The sequence below is a fragment of the Diorhabda sublineata genome, chromosome 4, assembly GCF_026230105.1.
Source record: "Diorhabda sublineata isolate icDioSubl1.1 chromosome 4, icDioSubl1.1, whole genome shotgun sequence".
Classification (NCBI taxonomy): domain Eukaryota; kingdom Metazoa; phylum Arthropoda; class Insecta; order Coleoptera; family Chrysomelidae; genus Diorhabda; species Diorhabda sublineata.
The window spans coordinates 23,537,063-23,564,001 of record NC_079477.1 but is presented as its reverse complement, the minus strand read 5'-3'; the positions used below and the strand labels follow the sequence as shown (position 1 = coordinate 23,564,001).

Here is a 26,939-nt window from a genome sequence, read left to right as displayed (position 1 = left end):
TGGACGAATTGAATAAAAGGCAAAGCACGCTACAACTTTTGTAGCTAATAATATGTCAAATAAAATTGCTAACTGATGAAAATTGGAATGTCAAACGAAGCGTCAAAAGTCAAAGCAAATCTGACAGCTCTCTTTCAATATTTGCAGTAAAGAATGTTCGAAAATGTATGTAACCGAACACTAACCGAGCAGTGAGATCGATGTACGTAATCGAACGCAGTAAATGAATCAAAATTTTCTTATAACTACCAGCAGACGTTCTGTTTCCTCTATTACATGAAAAAAATTTTACTTAATTCATTTTCGAAAGATGAGAGGTAGATTTAAAACACAAAGTAACTTGATATAAGGTTTATTATATAAAAGTACGATAAACTATAAAATTTAAGTACATATTTTACTTATATTAATAATTATGGACGAATTGAATACAAGGCAAAGCACGTTACAACTTTGGTAGCTAATAGTATGTGTAAAATTTAAAAATAGTGAGCAAATTATACAATAAACACACCCTATACTTCCTAAAAGAATTAACTATGGTTTAATTCTTATTTAATACAAAAATTTACCAAAACAAATTGTAACTCACCTCAAATTTAATTACTATTATTCTATTTTAATCTCAATTTGTATTTTAATTAGGTACAATTGTATTCCAAAATTTTATTCTCTTTCTTATATCAATAAATGTGCCACAATTTCATATATATGTTAACCTAACCTCAAAATAGTTTATTTTCTACATTTTACCAACTACTTTACAGAACTAGATCACATTCTTAAATTGAATAAAATAATCTTGTGAAGAATATTGTAATAAGTGTTGGTATTCAACAATTCTTTCTTGTTTTGTTTTTTGCGTTTATTAATTGCAACAAACATGTAAACTAAATTATTACGTTCCTCATTTGAAACAAATTTAAAACAGAGTCTTTATTCTTGTTGCAAGTATAAAATAAGTAACTTTTTCATAGTGTGCACGTCCATTTTAATGTTTTACAAAGTTTAAAGAATTCAAAAGCATTTATAGGTTAGTTCTGATTATTTTGTGTTTTCAACTCGTTCGAACAGATTTTAGACTGTTCTAACAAATTGAATGGAGCTATAGGAACAATTAAAAAGCACGTCCTATGATCCTGCATCAGATAGATCGCCTATCAGCTGATTACAGATCGCAGCTCAAAATTTTATCAACGAACGTCGCTATCGTGAACGAAACTAACTAAACTCATCAGCTGATCGTATTTACGATATACTAGAATGTAATTACGATTCGATTATTTCGCTCAATTAAAAACGATTCTGATTACTTTCCGAACAATCAGATTTTGATCGGGTTACACGATTATTAATTTGGGGAAAGGACTCTAGTAGGTATGTCACAAACTACCAATATTCTAGACGGATTCTAGATTCACACGGATGATTCAACGTTGAATCAATTTTTAAATTAAAGTTCAGAGCCCTAGATGGATCTGGTAGCATTATTAGATTACAGTCGCTTTATACTATACAGTCGAATATATATAGCGAATTATACAATTTTCAAAAATTGTTGTATTATATCTTATATTATTCAAATGTTTTATGCCTTGTTAGATTTTGTATCAATAATTGGTGAGTATTTAATAACATTTATAAATTGTGCAGGCAGCTTTTTGTCATGATAAAACAAAAGAACAGATGTACTAAATATTTCATTGTGTATTGGACGGATTAAGGGCTCAGGAAAAAATAGAAATTTATGAATTATTAAAAAATATCTAACAATAAATTATATAAGAAACAAAAAAATTTTTGTATATGCACTAAATTTGTAACTTAAAAATAATATCAAACAAATTTACTATTTAATTAAGTACATATAGATTCAGCTCCATGACTGTCTAAATTAAACCAATATAAAAGTAATAAATTTTTTAAAATTATAATCTAAATTAAATAGTATATGGGATTAAACCCGAAATTAAATTGGGTGCTTTTCTAGATGATCAGACGTTTCCGGTTACTGAATAAGTCTAGCAACAAAATTCCATGCAGGGATTTTCGAAATTTTGGGACTTGTGACTCAAAAAAATATTTAAACGCGAATAATTCGAAAACTAAGAAGAATTCGCAAAAAACTACCCAAACCAATAATGTAGAACACAAAAAATTTTCTACAAAAAACGTCTCAAGGTATTTTTTCGTTGGAGCCACTATTTCTGAGTAAGGGCCCTTTCACACCAAACGAATCCGAATCAATCAGAATCACTCCGAATCAAGTTGAATCTGATTGACCAAGATTCGGCTCCGTTTAAATGTGAAGTGACTCTTTTCCCGCCTTCAGACCGGACGAATCTGGTTCAATCAGGTTTTATTCGAGGTCGCACTTGACTCAACTTGTCAGATTCCTCGTCCGGTCAGTCTTGAATCAACAACCATACGAGATGAACGTGGTAGTGCGATTTATAACGCCAGTGATAAAAATCACATACCAAAATCCGGCCTTTTCCTATTTATGTAATGTATCCACACTTTTCTTGTTTTCTGTTTCCGCCGTTGCCTCCTACGAAACACTATTGCATTTAAAACAACTGCGTCCATGATGAGAGCTCAAAAGCAACTAAAAGAAGGAAAACAAAAAGAAGATGAAAGGATTTTCATAGATTCAGCTGGTGTGAAAGAGTGGAGATGACGAACCAAATTCAACTTGATTCGGAGTGATCCGGATTGATTCGGATTCGTTTGGTGTGAAAGGGGCCTAAACCTCCCTCAACGCCGAAAGCCGGAGCATCCACACACAAATTTCCACCAGTGCGAATTCCATTCCAAGCGCATATGGAGAGTGCTCTAATTTTTGGGAAGTTACTTCGTTTTCAAAAAATCAAAATGCATTATGATGGTTGAGATCTCTATTTTTTCTACTCGGGTGAGCTATAATAATTTTCGACTTGGGACACTTTGTTCTCGGTTGATTATTATTTCAATATTCACAGACTTTTTAATAGTTTCTCTTTCACAAAAATGTGGATACTCATTTTGAAACTTAGAATCTCAGCCTGGGAACCAATTTATAGAGTATTTTGGGCTCTACAGTATTGGCTCCGGCACTTTTTTCGATTTCTAGGTGGTTTTCGATCTATTCACGATTCAAAATATTTTTGAGCGTTCAAAGCCATTTTATAACGGAAATTTTGAGATTAGGAAAAAATTAAAATATTTTTTATGCTGAATGCTGGACTTTAAATTTTTTGTCCCGGAAGTATTTTCGAAATCCTCATGGATTCCGAATTATTCACGATACAAAATGTTTTGTACTTGAACGCATATTACGTTGAAAATTTTGAGGTTATGAAAAAGTGCTTGGGAACTATTTTGTGGAGAATTTTGTGCTCTACAGCTTTGACTTCGGCACTTTTTTTCGATGTCTACGTAGTTTTCGAGTGAATCGTGATTCAAAATATTTTTGAGCGTTCAAACCTCATAAAGGAAATTTTGAGGTTAGGGAAAAATTGAAACTTTTTTTGTACAGAATGTTGTGCTCCACATTTTTTGTTACGGAAGTTTGTGCTGAAGAATATTTTTGAGTACATGAACCCATTCTACTGTGAAAATTTTGAGGTTAGGAAAAAATGATTCTTGACCAATTTGTGGAGAATTTTGTGCTGTACATTTTATGCACCAGCAATTTTTTTCGAATTCCTTGTAGTTTTCGAGTTATTCGCGATTCAAAATATTTTTGAGTGTATAAACCAATTTTAAAGAGCAAATTTTGAGTATAGGAACAAATATCTGAGATACTTTTTTGTAGAGAATTTTGTACTCAACATTCTTTGTCATTTTCGAATAGTTTTCGAGTTGATATATTTATTCAGTATCCCAAAACCTCCCAGAATTGAATCTAGTAAAGCAAAATTTAATTCAAGCGCAAAATCGCCTAATTTGCCTGTATTTTAGTGATTAAAATGATTTTTATGAAATTTTTAGTTTTAGTAGAAAACAGATACATTTTGTAAACCACAATCTTTCAACTGTTACAAGGAGATTCAAACAAATATTCTTGAAAAAACAACTATGAAGTACTTCAAATGACCCATCAGATAATTTTCATAATCATAAGGTTAAAGACCAAAATGGGAAATTAATTCTTTAAATATGTTTTAAATAATAATTAAATATCATATGTCGTCAGTCATTTATTTTTCACTTTTTGGGAGATTCTTTTCCCTCGTCGCTCGGTGTATAAACAATTTCAGCATATTCGGTTTTTTCGTCGTCGTTTTTAACGACTGGTACCATGTTTGCTCTTACAAGATCCAGTTCCGCATAAACTAATGCTCTTTCGTCTCCTTCGGGAACATTAGGTTGTTCCTGTAGGTTCTTCTCCTCATTTTTCATGAGTTTCGGCTTGAGTTCATTTTCCGAGGCTACTTGATCTTTATTCTTTTTAAAAAGGGAAGTTAGTTTGTTGGGGGTTTTCGTTTCTCTTGGACGGACGTCAGCACTTTCAGTGTCGCTACTAAAAACAATTTATTCAAATTATGGACGTAGAAAAAGTGAAGAAATGTGAAAAAATATACTCACGATTCACCAAAATGTCGTGTATCACTTCCACCTGGAATAGTGAAAAATAAATTGTTAATTGAGAATAAAGAAACAATTATATACATTTGAACTTTTCGTATTCTTTATGTTTCTGTAGTTTTCAACATTTATGTTATAGAATGAAATACTTGTCACAATTTGTAGACAAAAGCTTGTAAAAACTAAAAAACAAACATAAAAATAGCTAAATAAACATACAAATAAAATAATTAAATTGAAATTATTATTAGAATAAAAGTCATTTACAGAGTAGAAGAGACTTTCCAGTAAATATGACCTCAAATTATTGCGAAATGCAAGAAAAGATAATATCGATTTGATTCCAATTGGCAAGTGATTGTGCATTTTTTTTGCATTGTAAGAAATTGAGCCTTTAACTAATTCTGAAGGTGGAGTCGCACCACAGACTGTTAAGGAGATGGAACAGTTCAGTTCTTTGGAAACTGATCTCAGCGCAAAATAGGAGGAACTTAAATTCAACGACATCGATTCTTCTTTCAATTTATAAATTTTCAAAGTTTGGTATAGTAGAAACTGTGGACGTCAGCAACATATTCATATGAATCAAATCAAAATTTCTGTCAACAGAGTATAAATAATAGGTATGACTAATATTCCAAATGTTAGCCTTTTACGAATTGAAGAAATTTAACTTTTTTAATTGTTTTCATTTGTATATCGATATACTGAGCGAATAAATTACAAAATCCAGTTAGATGGTTTTTCTTCTTTTTTTTTTTAACGGAACATATCGTTTTTACAGATATTGTCAGCGCTCTGAAATGCATAATATAAATAGAAATGTGTTTAAATAGATGTTAACTTTATTATAATACCCTTTGAATAGATGAAAGAGGTCAAAAAGTTGTTGTTTTTTTTCCAAAAAAAATCAAATTTCTTAATTTTCTTATTTCTTAGAGCTCTTGATATGTTTATGATTCTAAATCGTCTTGATTTTAGGCATCAAAATATTATGCAAAGACCACAATAAGTCGAAACGTCAAATTTTTACCTGTCTATAAGTTTAAATCAGAACGAAAATCAAGATGATTCAAAAACATAAATATTCAAATTTATAACAAACTCCTGTTTTCAGCCATTATATATTATAATCTTCCCGTCTTACGGTATTTTAGGTATTATATTATAAAACGTCAAAACTTTACAACGAATTGTTTGATAGTTACCGAAGTAAAATTAAATAAAAAGTCAAATGAGTACTTAAAAGAACTTATAATATATTATATATAATTCCGTTAAATCAAAAAATTTGCTAAAAACAACACAGTTAACAAAGCTCGCATAACCTCAAAATGCGGTAACATCAAATTCATCTTTTAGCATGTCAATTATAATGTTGTCTCTTCTTATAAATACCAATGTCAATAAACAGAAACATTTACCTATGTGTTGTAGTTGGTCTTGTCAAGAAGACAATCCATCTATTATAATCGATATTTATTGATAGAAGATGGTATAAAGAAAATGTGTATTCGATAAATCTTAGATTGAATCACGTGATGGAAGCCCTTCACTGTTTCTACTGTATATGTAATGGAAACGTTTCTGAGACATTCAGAAAAAGGCGATTCGTTATTTTTATTGCTTGTTAATATACTAGTAGATCGTGAAATACTAAATAAACTATTATACTTCATATTTGGAAACTTTGTTTGTATTCATCGAATAAAAAATTGGGTGAAATTGTAGCTCCCACTGGGCCTCACACAATTTTCAAGTCAAAATATATGAGGGAGTCTTCAATTTATGTGAAAAATACCTTTCTAAAATATCTTTTGCACGCCACTGTAAATAAATCAACTTGATAATATTTCAATCAATATATTTATTTATAAAACAAGTTATAAGTGATTTGTCCAACTTATTCTAAATATTTTTACGAATATATTTAACATACAAAAATTTTTACATTAATTTATGTAATATCTATATTTTAAGTACTTAATTAACTGGAATTTAGTGACTTTCACAAAAAAAAATTCTACGTGATAAATATACAGAGTGAATCAATGTCAACAGTCCGCTTGAAAATTTTGAAATAAAAATATTATTGACACTTCATTGACAAGTTGGATATTCTAAACTAAATGTATAATTGCTTTAAACGATAAATATATACCGTAATTCTTGATTAATTATTATATGTTTTGAATACTAGAAAATAATGTGAAGTATCCAAAATCAAAAGCATTAAAATACTTAGCACTATGAGTACTGTGCAGCTATCAACAAATCATATTAATCGAGTTTCGGAATGTCAATGTCAAATCATCAAAATGCTTAGAATAATGAGTGTTGGCTCAGTTTTTTGAGGTTAAGTTCAATTGGGCCATATTTTAATTTATTATGAATACAAAAGTAAACGATGAATATAAATTAATATGAAACATAATATGAAAATAGAAAACACTACTTCAAATTATTTGTAATCAAAAAGTAAAATATGACAATTCGATCTCGTGCTCATGTGTAATGTACGGCACGAAATGCACAATCTAGGAGCTTGCAACCTATGTGGACCATGTTAACAAGGTTTTTGGCCTTCGATGGCATTAGAAGTTAATAGTTTCAAAACGAATCTGTCAAATGTCAAATATGCCAAACAGTGTAGTGAAACGCGAAAAGTTTTTAAAGAAGTCTTCATTAATTATTTTATATTTTGAATACTAGAAAATAAAGTGAATAAAATTAAAGTATTCAAAATCAAAAGCAACTAAATAGTCTTCATTAATTATATTAAGTTTTGAATGTTAGAAAATAAAGTAAATAAAAATAAATTATCCAAAATGAGTGTTAAGTGCTGTGCAGTCATAAATAAATCATATTAATAGTTTCGATACAAATCTGTCAAATGTCAAATATTCGAGACAGTCACAATTGTAGTGAAACGTAGGAGTTTTTCAAAAAAGACTGTTAATTAATTAGTTAAGCGAGAAGTTCTAAACAAATTCATTTATTTAAAATATTAAATAATAGCAAAATACTGTCAAATATTCTCCGACATAAATATACTTTAATTCTCGTTGGCAACTCTATCTTTGGAACTGTTTTCAACATTGGCAACTCTGTATTTATCAAAAATTGTTGTTTACAATGTCATTTTGTTATAATTTAGTTGAAAAAAAAAAGTTGCTATGCCATAACTAATTAAATTTGATGAATTACTAATTATTTATTGTTAATACAACGATCATAATGAGACAATGAAGAAGTGAACAAAAAAGTAAATTGTAACAATCTTAATGTCGAGGATCTAATTGGAAAATAATATTTTCATTATATCAAAATGAAAATCAAATTGTATGGTTTCATAACCAATATTTAATTATAATTGACTGGATTCAATAACAAAAAAAGTGAGTAGTACAGGGTGTTTTATATTTCTTAGAGTAAGAAAAATAATTCGAGAAAGCGATATATAATTTTTTTTAGGTTTGCTGAGAAAAATTTTATATTTTTGATTTTTATTGCAATTAGTTCGAAAATATTCGTTTTTTTATAAATTCCGAGTAAAATGGAAGCTAAAAACTTTTGCAAGTAATTAAATAAAAAAAAAACTTTTTTAAGTAGCCAAAAATTCATTATTAGTCGATTTTTTTCTAAAAAAATGTGTAAACTTGTTATTTTTCCCTTCTTAAATGAATAAAAATAATAATTATTGTCCCATTTATTAATAAAGTTCGTTTTATAACATTCAAATTCTATGAATAATTATGAATTTGATTTTCAATATTTATGATACTTATAAAGTGAAAAAATTGTAAAGTTTGTAGTGCTTGTTGTTCATCATAACCACAATAAGAATACAACATGGAATGTTAAATTATTTTTTTTAAGTCAGAAGTCGAAATATACCACAAATCAAAATTGGATTTCGAAAGTCTTTGACATGTTAAGATAAAGTAGTAGATAGATAATTTCAATCTTGATGACAAAAGCAAAAAAAAATTTTGTATTTTGTATCCTGGAATCTTCAAAAAATGTATTGTTTATTATTAAGGCATGGAATTAGAAGAAACTATAATTATTGTGGCAAGTTATGTTGATAAATCTTGCTTAGCAAATATCCATCAGTGAACGTGTTAAATGACATCAAGATTAAATTTAAAAACTTCTATTATGGCTGTCAAATATAAATGTACTTTTCATTAACACTACAGAAAAGAATTTGAGAAGAATGGTTTTTTGGAAAACTATTTTTTTGTAAATTCGACTTTTAACAAAAGAAAAATTGATTACAGTGTTAAAATCTGATGGTTAAATATGGCAGTATAAAGATATTTTAATAAATTTGTAAAAAGAGTTTACAATATAAATAATTTAAATCTATACAAAATAGTAAATCACTAAAAAATATTGAGTATTTATCCTTAATTAAATGTCATATTAGAGAAATAATAAAATAATATACAATGAGATAAAAAAAAGAAAATTGGACCGCTCGATTTAACTTAGTTTTAAAATATTTCACAATAAAATGGTACTTATCATATATTTTTATCCAGTGAAACACTTAAGTTAGGAACTCGGTAAATATAATGTCAATACAGGGCGATTCAAAAAACTTTAAATGATTTAAGAATTGCCCATATATCAAATTAGTAGGCTGCTATTTTTTATTATTAATTTTACAAAGTAACAAAATCTGGAATCAATTGAATCATTATAATACATTTTGGAAGACTTAGAAGAGACGTAATGGAAGACTTGATAGAATAAATATTTTTGTTCCGAAAAAAATATTAATATATAGAAAATGAAAAAGCAAACAAATAAAAGCACAAAAGTAAAACAAAATAAGAAAATTTGATAATATGAGACGAACTACCGAACATATCAAATGAGATCACAAACAAACGATCAAGTGATCTGATCACATGAGATCGCAGACAAATGAACCATAGATCTTATGACAAATTGGAATAAAGATAAACGATCTACTGATATAAAGAAAATGAGATCATAGACAAACGAACTACTGAGCTAATCAAATGAGATTAAACATAAGAGAACCGCTGAAATGAACACAAAAGATGAAGAACAAACGAACAACTAATCTAATCAAATCAGATCGCAGACAAACTAATGAGTGATCTAATTAAATGCTATCAAAGATAAACGAGCCACAGATAAATAAACCACTGATCTAAATAAATGATATGAACGAACCATTGATATCAACAAATGAACCATAGATCTAACAAAAATGGGATCAAAGATAAACGAACTATTGATATAAGCAAATGAGATCATAGACAAACGAATTGCTGAGCTAATTAAATGGGATTTAAAATAAACGAACCATTAAAATGATCACATGAGATCGCAGATAAATGAACAACAGATCTAATCAAAAGTAAGATCAAAATAAATGAACCACTGTTATGAATATATGAGATGAAGGACAAACGAACAACTGATCTAATCAAATCAGATCACAGACAAACGAATGAGTGATCTAATGATATGAAGAAAATTAGATGCAGAGCAAACAACTGATCAGATCACATAATATCACAGATAATAAACCACTGCTGTGAACAATTGAGCTGAATGACAAACGAGAAACTGATTAAATCACATGAGAACACAGACGAATAAACAAATAAATAAGATAAAGGATTAAATGAGAATCGCAGAAGAATTAACAACTGAATGAATAACAAACAACAACTGATCTAATAGCTGTAGATAATAGACAAATGAATGACTGATCTAATCAAATAGGATTTAAAATAAACGAACCACTAGATCATAGACAAATGAACCATTGATCTAATTGGATGAATTCAAAGATAAACGAACGACTTGTATGCACAATTGGGATCAAAGACAAATGAACTACTGATCGGGTCAGATGGGATTAAAGAGAAACGAACCACTAGATCATAGACAAATGAACCATTGATCTAATTGGATGAATTCAAAGATAAACGAACGTATGCACAATTGGGATCAAAGACAAATGAACTACTGATCGGATCAAATGGGATTAAAGAGAAAGGAATAAAACAAGAAGGAAAAACCCCATAGATTACATTTTACATCGCGTTTTGAGAAACTTGACATTTATAAAAACAGTTGGTACTTCTGAATTATTAACGTTTTACAAGGTGGTCAAAAATTAAGTCTTATTGCGATATCATGGGAATAAAGTGAGTAATAAGTTTCTGGATGTTTTGATAGAGGTTATGGAACCCATAGAACATTATTTTAGATGTGGTAATGAAAACAGTATAAGATTATTTTTGTTTCGAATAGCAACCTACTTTTCGAACAAAATATTTGCTGAGTTCAAAGCGTATCGCATAAACTACAAATAAATGAAAAAATAAGTGTAAAATTCAAGAAAAAAATCTAAACTCATAGTTTGGAATAACTGATTTTGAAAGGCAACGAATATAATTGTAGTTTATGTTCAACATCTTATGTAGTAATAAAACTAATATATTTTATATACATATAAGTTCTAAATAGAAATAGACAACGTTTTTTTTGTATTTTGAAAAATATCTAACCTATAAATAGCAGTCAATTCGTATATTAGAACGGAAATAACTCCATTAAAAACGTTACAACATTGTACGTACGTAATAGTACAGTGTTGTCATGTTTATCTCGAAATACATAAATATATTTGGAATTCAAAAAGTGATTTTTGGAAATGTATCAAAATGGAATGAAATGGACCAAGAGACTGATTTCTTTTTATTTCTCGACGCACAATAATTTTGATTACATTATTTTTTTCAAAATTTGATACTATAAATATCATCAGTCCAAATATACTACAAGCAATTATACCCAACACAATTATTTCTTTTTTATACTATAAAATAAACTTACAAATATAATATATATATATATAGATCTATATATATAATGTCCATTTATTAGCTGCATACGCAAACACAGATTGACCTCTTATCACACTAAATTCTAACCTCAAAAAAATATCGACAAAGTTGAATATAACCTAACATTCGAAATGTTAAATTTTTTCGTAGATAATACACCGATAGAGTTGTTACTTTTTTTATACTTTAAAACATAAAAGAAAAATGAAATAAATCCACGTATTAATACGAATATTACAATATGGATAAACTTTTAAATAGATCTTTCAATAAAAAAGTAACACCCCGTGATTTTTCTCAATTAATACGTCATTAATTAAAAACTATTACACGGCCGTATCAACTTTTTCGTCTTTTTTTATAGGCAGATCGCTGCCGTTAATGTATTCAGATGAAACTTGATGATGGGGATTGTCGACTCCGTCGCCCGATACACCATCGGAATGCGGGGGTTGGCCGTTTTCGCCTGTCGTGTAGTCGATCACTGTGGCTCCCCCTATAACAAATAAAAGCTAATATGAAGAAGGCATTTGACAAGGTTCTTTATTCAATTTCAAACATATCCAAATATCAAGCAAGCTTTTAAATCCCTTTTGTTGTCTCAATCATTTTAGGAACACATCTTATAACACCAAGTTAATTTTTAATCTTCTCTTTTTCTTTTTGGCCTCTCTAGGGCGTCGAACGTGTATTTACTATCCAATTACCAATTTCTTCCATCTCTTCCTGTCCTGTGTTGGTATTATCATTTGATTTATTGATTATTGCCTTTATTTTCCTATATCTGTATTTCATCAATTGTTTTGATGAATAATAGTGGGCTTAGTCCACTTTTTCTGGTACTTCTAATTTATTTAATATATTCCACGTGAATATCTTTCTGGATTGAGTCATAAGCTGTTTTCAGATCTATAAATGTTTAGTGCAGTGTCCACAACAATGTAAAGATGTAGTGGTAACTGTAGATGGTAAGTTATTAAACGAAACGGTTGTCAAATAGTATTTATTAATATCGTGGTAGTTCAGTGTAGGTTATTTTTTGACTAGTCCTCGTATCTAGTAGAAATATCTCATAAATAAAACATTTCCAATAAAACGATTGCGTTCAAATCCACAATAGTAAAATTGTTTTCCAATGAAAAGTGGTGGTGTTAGTTGTTGTCATATACATTTTTTCAAACGAACCTAGTGCTTGATAATAAATTATGTATATACCGAACAATAAAAATTCAACAGTATTTTAAATCTGTAACGTTTTATTGTTCGAATTTACGATTGAAATTATATCGGCGGTAAACGAAATAATAAAAATGAAATATATACTTTTGATTATAAAGTTAATGGAGAAGACAAAATGGCGAACAGATCGTTACTTTTAGGTTATAATGTCAAATGTTAACAAAAAATAAGGTTATAATCAATTTCATGAAATATTTCTATAGTTAACCTCAAATTTTTAAATTGATTCATAATAATTTATCTAAAATTCTAAATCGACATACATTATTTTTTCGTGCTTTATTCATATCATGCAAACGAGATTATCTAATATTCCAAAACTGTATTTTCACATGCTGGTTCTACAAACATTCACTAGAGGGACTTACCACAGGACGTGCCTCTTCAATATTAGCTTTTATTCATTATAAAAAAAATTGTTACATATAATATTTATAGCCTTATAAAATAAAAATGAATTGAATCATCTTAAATCACGCACCTATGATTCTAAAAGTTCACTATATTGAAAACGTGAAACGCCATGCATGTGAAAATGTTTGTAATCATGTCAATTCATATCAATTCATGTCAATTCATATCAATTCATGTCAATTCTTGTCAATTTATATCAATTCATGTCAACTCATGTCTTATATCAATTCATGTCAACTCATGTCAATTTATGTCAATTCATATCAATTTATGTCAATTTATATCAAATCATGTTAATTTATGTCAGTTTATATCAATTCATGTCAATTCATGTCAATTTATATCAATTTATGTCAATTTATATCAAAGCATGTCAATTTATGCCAATTCTTGTCAATTTATATCAATTCATGTCAACTCATGTCAATTCTTGTTCACTCATGTCAATTTATGTCAATTCATATCAATTTATGTCAATTTATATCAATCAATCATGTCAATTGATATCAATTTTATATACAGATAATGTAATTAAAATAAATAATAGGCTGAAGGACATTGAATAGAATAAAAATATGAAACTCATCAATTATTTGTTAATAATATAATAAACGACACCGATTTCAATTATTAAGATTTTTGTCATTGTGATAAACCGTTCGGTTCGGTTCTAGTATACGATCACGTCGATGATGATTCATGTCACTTTTATTTTATTAGACTATAAAATGCTACATCTAGAAACTAACCTAACAATAAATCACCTGATAATATGTCTAAACTGTTTATACTAAAGTTCGATATATCATTTACAATTCGATCTCTTAAATTTAATCATTCTTTTTTATGTATATTTAGTTTTCAATATTTTCCTTCTATTTATTCAGCAATTTATGGAAAAAGAAATCCAACTTGTATCAATTGAACTCAAGAATACCTACACGATTACTTGAGCTTAGAGCTTCAATAATCAATATTTAAATGACATCGTCATCTAGATTACGAGGTGTGATAACAAAGTTCAATTATTTTACTAAGAAGATCACTCTGAATGATGCATTAAGGAAAGAGGTTTCATCCGATGGTGTTACCGTATTTTCTGCCGCTCACTGTCCTTTCTAGTTCCATGGGTTTAGCAAGAGTACCCAAACATCGTCTTCTTTTCTTCATGGTAGTCCTTTTTTTCTTCAGTTCGCTTTGTATGCATGTTTTTACATGGGGTGAAGTCTTATTACAAATCTTTTCCTCTTAGTTAGATTTTGAAGTGGATCTTTAGCTCTTGAAATCGTTTTAAGGACTTAAATAGAGTGGATTGCTAAAGCTGTCCCTACTTATTTTGCTCCTGGGATCAGGATATCTAATAGGTCACCCCTAATTTGTTCTTTTTCTTCTATTTGTGTGTTCTCGGTTTCGCATACCAGACGTAGTCTTCTCTAGTGCAGTCCGAGAGCTCCCTTTTGAGCTGGTGGTGATATCTTCTGGCGCTATTTTCCATTATATCATCTATTTTCATTTGGTTGAACTCTCTGTAGATCTGCTAGGTTCTGATGTACCAAGAGGCGTTCACTGATGAACTTGGAAGTTCTTGCAGTAATTTATGGTAGTGCAGACGCATATAGCATGATAGTGATAAAGATTGTCGTAGTTTGGGTGTCAATTCAAGCTTAAATCGTCTTCTGGTAAATACTATTAATGACCCTTTTGGCTTCTTCGTCTTCTTTAGTAGGTAGTGAACTTCTTCTTGGAATGTAATGCCTTAGTTCAGGATTATGGTATATATAAGATTTCTAGTGGCAAAAACCTAGCAAATAAAGGCTACTTTTTTTGGACACGTTTTTGTTGTGATTTAACTTTCAAAACTGCTTGTAAACAAAGTATTTCAACTTTTTAGGCACTTTTTTTGGTCAATTTGAATATTTTAATGCGTATTTGCGTCCATAATTCTTCACAGATATCGTAAACTGCAATGTGTTCAAACTAGACCCTATTTGCTTGGACATAAGAGTGTAGAATAGGATAGTTGTTGCAATTGATATTTTTTTATCACACCTTGTATATTAATTGAAATTATTTTGTTCGTACATAATTTTTGATCATATTATCAAGTGATTTTTGAAATTTTTATTTTGTAAACTATTATTACATTTCAAGAAAATGTACATGCAATATTTGACATAAATAACACGTCAAAACTCAGTCAAAAAGTAGATATTTTCAGTTTTCCAAAATATTTTATTCAATTAAATCAAAATTTAAGCAAATTACAAATATATTAGACCCAAGATGTTTTCGTGGCACATAGATAAAAACATCATGTTGATAAACATCATTTCTTTTGTATTGTACGTTATTTTCTTTTAAATACTTCTTTGTTGTATGTTGTAGTTTCCTATACTTTTCCTCAACCTCTCACCAATATAATAAAAACCATATTTCTATATTAATAATTTTTATTTTTTCCCTCGTATCTTTATATATTAAATTCGAACCTCGTATATTTAATATTGAGCAACGTTTTCATTAGAAATTATATTTTTCTAGCACAGTATATTTCTAAACATTCAAAAAATATTATGATAATTACTACTTACCAGTAAAACACCATCTTCCTGTCATTTTTGCGAAAATCAAGATGGATACCAAAAGAATTATGAAAAGTACCAAAACTACCACTCCTACTATGGCTCCTACCCCTAATTCAACACCTAGAAAAAAATGTATACGTTTAATAAATCTTTTTTTTGTATATTCCTCATTAGATAATGTGATTTTTGTATGACCACAGTATTTTATCGAAAAAATCTATTTATTTCGGTTTTTAAACATGTTTAATAGTTTTTAAAAAAATTTTCAGTAGAGGAATTTGTCTTTCTATTCACCCGATTTTCCTTACAAAATTCTATTTAGCATTTTAGACGGTTTTTTTCTACAATTTACATCAGAAAAATGATGCAATTTGCGACTGCGCTTTCACAAACTATTCTTGCAACTGTTTGTCAAATAATTCCCATAAAAAACTTCCCTTGTATTAAAGTCGACTCAAACATTCATAGCGTGACACATAGATGGAGCTACAAATATTAAATCCATACGATTTTCAGTTAGTCCTAACCTTCAAAATACACGTAAATTTGACAAATTTGACAGCTGTTTAAACGAAGTGACATAAGCACCGAGGCCGATGCACGAAATGCGAAAATATAAAAAAAGTCCACAAAAAAATTTAGTTTGAAGCTTATCGAGATAACTGAGACTCTAAAGATATCAAAAAAACGTGTTGGACATATCGCGAATGGATATGCTGAAGTTCTGTTTAAAGTGGGTAACGTACTAGCTCACATTCGATTGTCAAATGATTGAACTGCACCTGATGAATCAACTCTGAAACGTGGAATGACGCAAAAGTCATTTTTTGAATCGGTTGTAGGATGAAATGGCGGAAGAAGGCACCATTTGCAGGAGAAGAACACAGCGATTTCCTAACCTTAAAGTTTCACTTTTAATAGAGATTTTCGTACGAATAATGCATAGTACATAATAAAATTAGAGTGGTTAGTTTTTAATATTCAAGAATATCCGTATATCAAGTTCTATAAATAAAAATCCTGTCCGCAATTGGACAAAATTATTTTGAGGATGATTAACTTACCGTATATTTTTTGCCTAAAGAATTTCTTAAAGCCTGTCGAGCAGCATGAAATATGGGTAAACACTTTAAAAAATTAATTAATGATAATATAAAAACCGTTCTACAAAAAAATCTATTTATTAAAATTTCTAATGCACAAGTTTTATTAACCCTGGTATATGTTTAGATACAAGAGAGCGATTTGACAGAATAGTGGTTTTTCAATGACAAACTTAATTGTAAAAATTATCGTCTTTGCAATTTTTATCTGATTCCAGTAAATGATACAGAGTAGATCTGAAAATTTGCGGGCAATTCCCACATGGTTTTCTTCAACAAATTCGTTCGTTTTTTTCTCTTAAACTCGTCGCCAAATCGTGCCAGAAAATCATCAAAACAAGTTATGTTTTGTATTATGACCATCGTCTTATCGGCCGAAAAAACTTTCTCGAAAACATATTTCAATTGGATTTTTATTTCTGAGGTATCAGTGGGTACCCAAGTTTCCACTCTGACATATAGACGAAAAAATCCAATCGCATTATATTTAAACACAAACAAAATATTCACTGTATTACTTTCGTTTCCCTATTCGAAAGTCTTCAAAATCATGGGTACAGATCTTAATCATTTTTTGAATGCTCACATTAAATTACAGTCCAGGACGTTCATCCATAGAATTAATATGACACATAGAGCGTACGGAAGCTTGTTCCAAAGAGTCCAAAGCGTTTTGCCATAGAGTTAATATTAGAGATAGAGAGCGCAGTTTGTTCAAATAATTCACAGTCCAAAGCCTTTAGCGAGCGAGGTTTCATTTCAACATCGATATACCAATTTCCATTCTGATTGGTTCTTTATTTTATGTTGACTCTCATATATTAGCACTCTCTTTAAATTAAATATCAACTCTATGCGTTTAGCATCAACCGTGTTCATATGATCACTTTTAAAAGCATAGAACTACTTATATAAAACGGAACATTTTCGGGACAATATTTACGTAACTTTTTTTCGATTTTCATATTACTTTTTCATTTTTTTTGACACTTTCACTTAACAATGAATACAGTTTACATTAAAACATATCTATATTTTAGATTTATGCGGAATCTTAACAGATAACACTAAAAACACGGATAAATCTATAAATATAATCACAATAACGTCTAAAAAAGTTAAACCGCTCTCGTATATTGACATTTCTTTTGAAAAATAATCTATTTTGAAAGCACCTGATTATGTTTGGTATGAAATTACAATATATAACTTGTATACCGGTTTTGTTATATTCGCGCCTATTCAGAATAACTCATACATGAAATAAACATAAAAGTTATAAGATAATTGATGTTTAAAAGTGAATTAATGTAACATACCTTCGGGTTCAGGGCTTGTGGAAATTTTGATCCGGTACGTTTGCGATCCTTGATCGTTGTAAGCTGTTAGAATGTATTCTACTTCGGTATCTTGTTTTGTAACAGCTGCCAATCTAAGATTCGCTTCGTATCTACCTCGTTCCTGAAAAAAACGATAAGAATTCCAGCGGGAAAATCTTATAGGTTCTTAATATAATTGTATCCAACATAATTTTTAAGTAATTAACAAAAATTTTTTACGTTTATAAAAAAATCTAACTTACCAAATCTCTAATAGCTTCTGCTTCAATTCTACCTGTATTATCAGTAGATCCTTCCTTAATCAGTTGACCTCCGACTGTCCATTCGATTCTCGGTTTAGGATTAGCTTCGATGGTTATATTAATAAGTCCAACTTTTCCAATTTGATAACCGAATTTATCGATGGGATCTTCGATGGGTAGAGGTGGAACTAAAACAATAAAACAAATTTATTTATGGATAAAAATGATCTTTTTGATACTTACATTTGACATCTAGTTGTCTTTTGGTCTCGGAATGTCCGCCTGGATAAGCGGGATGAAAAGCGACGCATCTCAAAAATCTCCCATTATCGATTGGTTGTAAGACTCTCGAGAAATTTTGTACAGTCGATTGGAGATTCTCCTTCGCGAGATCGATCACAGTGGGCATCCTCAAAGCCATATTATCGATAGGTTCATCGTCTGAAAATTTTTATCCTCATTAATATTAAATAACAAAATGATTTTAATGATCTCACCTAAATACCAACTGATATTAGCTACTGGTCGTCCATCTCTAACTATACAAGAAGCTTCTAAGACATCGTTAATTTTGTATACTCTCAACGAATCAGTTCCTCTACTTAAATCTAATTCGGGTTGTTTTGGCGCCTCTGGAAATAGAGAAAAAAATTTAATCCACGTGGTTCTTTCCAACTTTCAATGCCAATAAGACATTAAGTGATGTACTAACTTGCTACAATGAGGGACATTGTTCCTACTGATTCTGCGGTTTCACTAGGTATACCTAAAGTGCATTTTACAGCGCCATTGTCTTTTTCAGTCACTTGGTGGATGTTGACACCACATTGTCCAGCATCTAAACCATTTCCATAATACGAAACCTAAGCAAAAACAAAAAATACATGAAACTTCCCAAATATCCATAGTAAAGAACGATTTCCTGTATAAAAAAAGATTGAGACCACAAGAATGGACGATAAAGATCAGTCTATCACTTGGATGCGTTAGACAAATCAAAATCTTTAACTTATCGACATAAAACATGTAAATCTAGTTGATAATGTGGTTCTAATATGAATTAAATGCTTTAGAAATTGACAACTCGCATCAAGGATCTCTTGTAATTGATGAAAGCCGCCAAAACAATCAAAGTCTATGGGGAGCGATTGATTTCAGCTACCTAGGTATTTTTAAAAGTATATAATTTACTTACTTCACTGTTTGAAGGTAATTGTTTGTTTAAATTGAAAGTTCTTCCTCCAGGTAGTTCTATTCTGCAGTACTGGAGAGCTACACCGACGCGACAAAGGAATGTCGCGTTTTGACCAGGAAGTACCAGAAGTTCTTTGTTAACCACGTCGACTTGAGCCGCCCATAGAGCTGAAACAAAAAAAATTAAAATCAGATGTTTGGTATTTATATCAACTTTTTAGTTCTTAGATCTTTTCATATGTTTTTCTAGATAAATTGTCCTGATATTAGATATCTTTTGATAGAAAACAATTGAAAAATCAACGTTTTGACCTATTTCGGTCTCAAGTATCACAAATGCCACGCCTGATGGACGACATTGCCACGAGCTTTCATCGAATAGGCATCGTTCAGCTGCATTCGCGCATTTTTAACCTAATTTTTAAGTCTTCTAGGGTGTTTCGGACGTTGAAAACGAATGAATTTCTTCTTTAGGCACTAGTTTTATTAAACCAAAATAAGTCTGGCGAATAAGGTGGATGGAGTAGCAATTCAAACTCTAGCTCATTTATTTCGGCCATTGCAATAATAGCTGATAAATTGTCTTAATGAAACGACACATTTTTCTTAGTCAAAAGAGGCCGTTTTTGCTTTATTTCTTCGATTAATCGTTGCAATAAGTTCTCTCAATACTCGCCATTGATAGTTTTTTCTTTTTCAAGATAGTCAATGACAAATTATCCCACGCGCATCCCAAAAAAACGCCTCTATGACCTTGTCTGCAGATGGAACGGTCTTCGTCTTTTTTGAAACCAGGTCCTCCCTTTTCAGTCCATTGTTTTGATTGTTCTTTTGTTTCGGGTGTGAAGTGATGGACCCAGGTTATGAAACGTCGCAAAAATTGCCAATCAACTTTACGACGCTTATTATTTGACACCTATGATAAGGAAATAATAAATTGACGTAAGCATATTCAAGAAAATGATTATTAAAAGATCAAGGGAGTGAGAAAATTATGAATTTCATTATATTAGAAGCCTCCAATTAACGTAAAATAAGAGAGACCATTTCAGATAAAATAATATGTTTAGCGTTGGTAATAATCATCACATGTTTTGGAAATGAACTCATAAAAAGCCGAAATTTAGACAATATTAAATTAGTAACAGTCATTAACCCGTTCCGTAGACGCTGTACTACTGATGTCATTATGAAGGTCGACTGAATACACTACATTCAGACCCTATCTACACTCCAAAGATAAGGTCCGAGATAATTCATTGGGAAAATGACTTTATCCTTTCTGTAAGTCATCAAATAGATCCATTCAACAGAGTCGTCACATTAATTCACAATTCAATTTACAATTTATTATTATGATTTAATTATTTTGAGCACAGTACTTTTTATACAAGTTTCTCGATGATTTGCAGTTTGAATTAAACTAAGTCAATATTAGCATTGTTTGTATAGCTGCTGTTTTGGTTTGGAATTTGAACATCGATCTTGTACCAAGCGATCATTTTGTAACCTAGATAAATCACTGTACTTCGGCGAATGTTTTGGCAACGTCGAAGAGCTGAATACTTTTGTCACAGGTCTTAAGTTTCTACGATAGAGGAAGTCTCAATTCTAGTGGTGATGAATTTACGTTTTGAATGCGCCTCGTAGTAGAAAATTGTCCCAAAAGTACCTGGTTCAACAGAGATAACACAACAATTTTGGAAAACAATATTTTTATAAGAATCTTCAGGCCATTAACTGCCGAGCCATTTTATCAAGCCTGGGAACAGAAAATAATACGAGAGGACTAAATCTGGCGAATAGGGTGCATGAAGTATTAATTCATTTATCTTGGCCATTGCAGTAGCGGATCTGTGAGCTGGAGCGTTGTCTTGATGAAATACTTTCTTCTTAGCCAAATGCGGACGTTTTTGCTTGATTTCTTCAGTCAATCGTTGTAATAAGTTCGAATAATATTCGTCGTTGTTAATTTTTCCTTTTTCAAGATAGTCAATGAAAATTATCCCACGTGCATCATAAAAAATCGTCGCCACGACCTTGCCTAGATATGCCTTTTTTGAAACCAGGTCTTCCCTTTTCAGTCCATTATTTTGATTGATCTTTTCTTGTTTTATTTGTGTACAGCATTGACTTTGAAAAAATATTTATAAATTTAATATAGAACCATATTATTGAAGATTATGTTAAATATATTTCTTTTCTTTTTATTAAATATTTATTTTTACTGTAGGAAAACCTTGATGATTAGGGACTAATATCATTGTTTTCCCTTATTTTTTTTGTGTGTCGGAAATTGGTAGCGTGATTTGAATTTAAACAATTGGAAAGCCGAGAAAATTTCCTATTTGATGTAGAATATTGTATATAAACTGAAAGAAAACTATATGGATTCCAAAGCAGAAAAAGATCTTGATGATAATAAGAAATTGAACTTATTATTATTTATTTATACTAGATATTATTGGTATTTCTAGAAATAGAAGACTAATTTACTAACGTGCGAAATATACGAGGGCTATTCAAATGTACTAAAGTCACGCAAACCGGAAGCTTTTAGTCTTTTTTACTTCTTTATTATAGCTAAAAGAGAATTTATAGTACCACTCAAGAGTTTAAAATGGCACCAGAAAGGCACATAGAAGCGATATGTAACAAGCAGTTCAATAAAGAACATAGACATACAAAATATATGGTAGCCGAAGCAAAGAGAATGAATTAACAAATCGAAAAGTGACAATATAAAATTTTAATAGATAAAACGAAAATAATAAACAGATGTCATTGATGACTATTGAAATCACTAAATAATAATAAACAAAATAAAGAAATTAATAACATAAGTGACGAAGAGGACCACGACGAAAACGAAGAAGTTACAGAAAGAATCAAATGATTAAAAAATGGAAAATCTGCTGAAATGTTATCAGCTATGGAGGAGAGAAGAATCAATTACAAAGAATGAAAGATTCAAGACCAGTGAAAAGAATATGGAACGCAAAAATAGGCCTAGCCTGGACCGTGTAGTCCGAAAACCTATAAGGTAAACCGGTACCACCCTAAATGCAGTCACCTACCTAATACCTTCGTTGATCTTTGATTCTTATTTGTACAAACAAAGTAAAAAGCAATATAAATATTTCTCAGTCTGTAACTTATTCCAAAAAACAAATTTCATACATTAAAATATTTGGCGGAGGCTATTATATAGACTTTTTGGGAATGGGTTGAGTTTGTTGTTGAATCAAAACTAAAGTTATTTATTTTCTTCCAATTTATTGTTCCCACTGTAGATAAAACTTATAGTTTGCATTTAATTATTTAGTAATATTTGTAACTTTGGCTACACATGGAAAGTCTGTTGAGTTAAAAACTTTGTTTGTCTGTTGGACCCCCTAGACTGTTTGAGGGTTCAGCCTGCTCATCAGCTTTATCTTTATCATACCAAAAGTACTTTTTGGAAGAACTTATCTGTCTCAATACATTTTTGTTTTTCAAAAGCATCTCGTAAAACTTGTCACAAGTGTATTTAAAATTTACTCGAACCCTCAACATTGAACTCATTGTCATAACATCAAGACGTGATTTTTCAGATGTCCACAAATTGTTCATAATAGAAAAAACTTTTTCTACGGGAGCACTGGTTCCTGGCAAACACATTGCAAATTCAACTACTGTCAAAATAGCATCATATGCAATGTCCTCACTATTAAGCTTTGAAAATATTTGCTTCCATCTCTCGTCAACAGGAGTTTTAGCCTTTGTTTTGTCCACTCTGTTCCATTCCTTTATGTCTTCAGACACAATCTCTTTTACACACTGCCACTGATCAAAGAGTTTAGTTTCTTCAGCTTTATCCTTTATCTGCTTAGCATCTAGATTAGACAGGCTGGTATGGATATTACTCCATGACGGAACTGTTTTTAGTAAAATTCACTGCAAGTTTTGTACGCCACCGAAGCTCGATTCCCATTTGTCTAAGTAGTCAACACATGTTTTGTAAAACTTTCTCACAGTTGTTTTAAAGTCTTGGACATTCAGTTCTTCTTCCTTCTCTAAGTCTAATATTAGTGTTATCACATTAGTTGGAATAAATTCCTCTTCCTCTCTAGATTTCATCACACTTTTGAGTGAGCTTATGCGCCAAGCAACTTCAGTAGCTGAGATATTATCTTTCTCTATCTTCAAAATGGTTTCTTCGAAAGTTGAAATCAGGGATGTCACAAACATCAGCCATGGCTTAAAACATGGATTTTCAAAAACCTGACTTATAAAGTATGGACATTTGTCCTGGGAGAGATAGTAGGACTTCAGGCCTTCAAATATCTTCAGAATACGTGTAATAGCTGGGCCAAGGGACAGAAAACGAGTGTTTCCATGCTCTAGTAACTTTGAGTATTCCACTCCAACAAACTGACAAAATTCTTTCAGCTCTTCTGTTCTAACGGTATAAATGTGAAAGTATTTATACACTTTAACGGTGAAGCATTCAATATCAAACGGCAGAGTGTCTACAGCTGTTTGAATGCAGTTGTGGACTATATGGGCACCGCACCCTACTCCGATTATCTCTTTCCCTAGACTTTGTTGAAGGTGTCGCCACACATTATTCTTCCCTTTTCTAGTGGCCCTGCCAAAATTTGTATTATTGTTATCAGCACACATAGCCACCAATTTTTCAATGAGATTTTTTTTCTTCACTAGTTCCTCAAGCATTTTGCTCTGGGTTCATTAGGCAGTGACGAAAATGAAATAATTTTAACGTGGACTCCAGATAATGGCAAAAAATAACGAACAAGTACAGGAAAACATTTTTCTGCTTTTTTGTTTGAGGCGTCTATGCTGAGAGAAACAGACCCACAAGAACTCATCTCTTGGTCCACTTCATCAATGGATAACGGCGCCAAGATATTACACACGATTCCCTCACTTTTGGTCTTTCCGGATGAATCTATTGGCTCATAAAGCTTTTTAATCCGTTTGGAAAGACAGTCATTTGACCTAAAACTGTGTCCATGAACAACTGCATGATAATCAAACATGCCTTCTTGTGCAGAAATTTTATCATCGGTGTCCTTTTTCAATATAAAATGTTGCAAAGTAGAAGAACTGCTGGCAGCTTTCTCAGCATCTTTATGTTTTTTCGTTTTTGTATGTTGAATAATATCATTTCTTCTTCCATGAGCGACAGAAAAATGGACACCACAGGTTTTGCACACTACTTTTGATCTGTCAGTAGTAGAAATGTCAGTTTTAATAAACTTAAATTCTCTCTCCAAATCGTCATTGAAAACACATAACCGTTTTTGCTGTTTTGAGAGAGACATTATTCACATTACTATATGACACTTACAAATCACAAGTTTACACAGACGAAGTTCACAAAACCGAGCACACGTATACGACTGTACTTGTACACACAGTGTTAATACATCAGACCAGACTGGCGACTGCTGGTGAGTAGCGAGAACTCTTGACTGGCAATGGCGGCTGTCACCGACTTGCGCAGCCGCGGCGGTACAGTCAGCAAGAAAAGCTCTGCTCTTGGCGAAGTACAGTCGCTGCACGCAAATATGCCCGAAGCAGCACAGAAACTATGAATACTTGTACACTTTTTAATACTGTACTGACTGTATTCCAATTGCTGTAAGCTTTTATGAGATACGATGAAACTGTTGATAAGTAAGTTATTACTTAGATTTGTAAAAATATTTATTATTAGCATTATTTCATTGAAACCGGGACATTGTAGATTATTTTCGGAAACCGACGGGACGGCCAAAAAAGTGGTCTAAAACGGGACTGTCCCGGCCAAACCGGGACATATGGCCAGCCTGCCTAAAAAAATTTAGATTAGAAAAGATATCAAGCTAGGGGGATTTTCAACTTATATTACGAGACATCCTGTATATTATATATGTTTACTTCTCAAATAGGTAGTTCTATTTCGAAATATATGATTTGAAAACAACATTATCTTATTAGAAGTAATTATAATCTTAGTACGAATCAGAAACTCTCAAGTCTCTCAAGGTATTTATTATTTCAATCTCGATTTTCTCCATTTACACATTCAATTTCCTTCTAAATTCGAGACTATAAGGAATTCTCTAAACTACGGTTCATTCCAATTACATGGAAAATGATTTAAAACGTTATATTAATCAAATCAAAATGCAAGGCTGTAATATAGCGCCTGTCAAATTTCGACGAAATAATTTCAATTTTGAATGTTTAATTATTTCCACATTGTAGCACGTTTTATGATGTTGAAATGGTTTGATGTGCGATTCATTATTTATATAGAATGTCGTTCATAATATCACGAGTTGCTCGCGATTAATTGACCTCGATTCTCTCCATTACATTATTGAATTAAACCAAACAATTTTTTTTTCAAATATCCGTGGTCAATCTAATAAAACATTACCTAATCTAGCTGTATCCCACAAATATAACTTCTGATCTAGAGCCTTGTTTTATTTTTTGAAAAACTTATGTTAGTGCTGTACTTTACCGTTTGTCACGTGATACTGATCACATTCCGTTCTGGTGATTTATCTCTCGAAGATGTTGTGTTTTTGAACTGCTTTCAAGAAACCAAACGATCAATTCTGATGTTTACTGTTTATAATTAATGAAACTGGATAAAAGAATCAACGAAACACGGCTAAAATTGTGAAATTGGAAAGGTTTAGTGTTCCACCATGATACATCTTTAGCAACTCGTTGGAAACTATTGGAGCTAGGCTGGGAAGTGATGCCACATACCCCATACAGACCTGATCTAGCACTATCTGATTACCATTTATTTCGGAGTTTGTATGTTCAAACATTAAAAAATTACGATGACTCTCAATCGCACCTGGTTCAGTTTTTTGCTGATAAGCAAAAGGTGATATAAAAAGCAAAAATTAAACTTTTAAAAAATGTTTATCGACAGGAAAGTCGAAAGCTCTTTTTGGTACAGACCCAGGGTTCGTTGAAAGAGGTATTTGTCTCTAGAATAACTAGATATATTCTCTTAGATAGATTGTAAACACTTACCAAATATCTAATGAAGATTGCAGTCCAGATTGAAAATTGGCTTGGTAAGAAAAACCTGCATGAAGAAACTGTATACCAGCAAAGATGTTTCTCTACAATTGAATTTTGTTCTGTGGTGTAGAGGCTTAAACCACAACCGAAGCTTCTTCAAAAAGATAGAAATCTTTCGAAATGTGGATATATCGACGTATTTTGAAAATATCCTGGACGGAGTACATCACTAACATGGAAGTTATGCAGAGAGAAAATTATGAAAACTGGAATTTTTATGCCACATACCAAGACATAATTATTATCGTCTTTTGCA

At 30.9% G+C, this 26,939-nt stretch overlaps 1 protein-coding gene across 5 annotated transcripts in view; it reads right to left on the bottom strand.

Annotated features, from left to right (window-relative positions):
* Positions 1-336: 336 nt before the first annotated feature.
* LOC130443408 (fasciclin-3) overlaps positions 337-26,939 on the bottom strand; it is a 256,423-nt gene continuing 229,820 nt past the window's right edge. The window contains exons 2-11 of one of the 5 annotated variants that reach the window (XM_056778006.1): positions 19,587-19,753; positions 19,104-19,254; positions 18,889-19,023; positions 18,635-18,832; positions 18,392-18,579; positions 18,129-18,270; positions 16,771-16,803; positions 15,713-15,826; positions 4,570-4,600; positions 337-4,504 (exon numbers count right to left, since the gene is read on the bottom strand). In XM_056778006.1, coding sequence (XP_056633984.1) covers positions 4,189-4,504; positions 4,570-4,600; positions 15,713-15,826; positions 16,771-16,803; positions 18,129-18,270; positions 18,392-18,579; positions 18,635-18,832; positions 18,889-19,023; positions 19,104-19,254; positions 19,587-19,753 — 1,475 coding nt within the window. In that variant the 3' untranslated portion in view covers positions 337-4,188. Of the gene's footprint in view, positions 4,505-4,569; positions 4,601-6,416; positions 11,965-15,712; positions 15,827-16,770; positions 16,804-18,128; positions 18,271-18,391; positions 18,580-18,634; positions 18,833-18,888; positions 19,024-19,103; positions 19,255-19,586; positions 19,754-26,939 lie in introns of those variants that run through there. The other 4 variants (XM_056778007.1, XM_056778008.1, XM_056778009.1 and 1 more) reach the window with 4 other exon arrangements.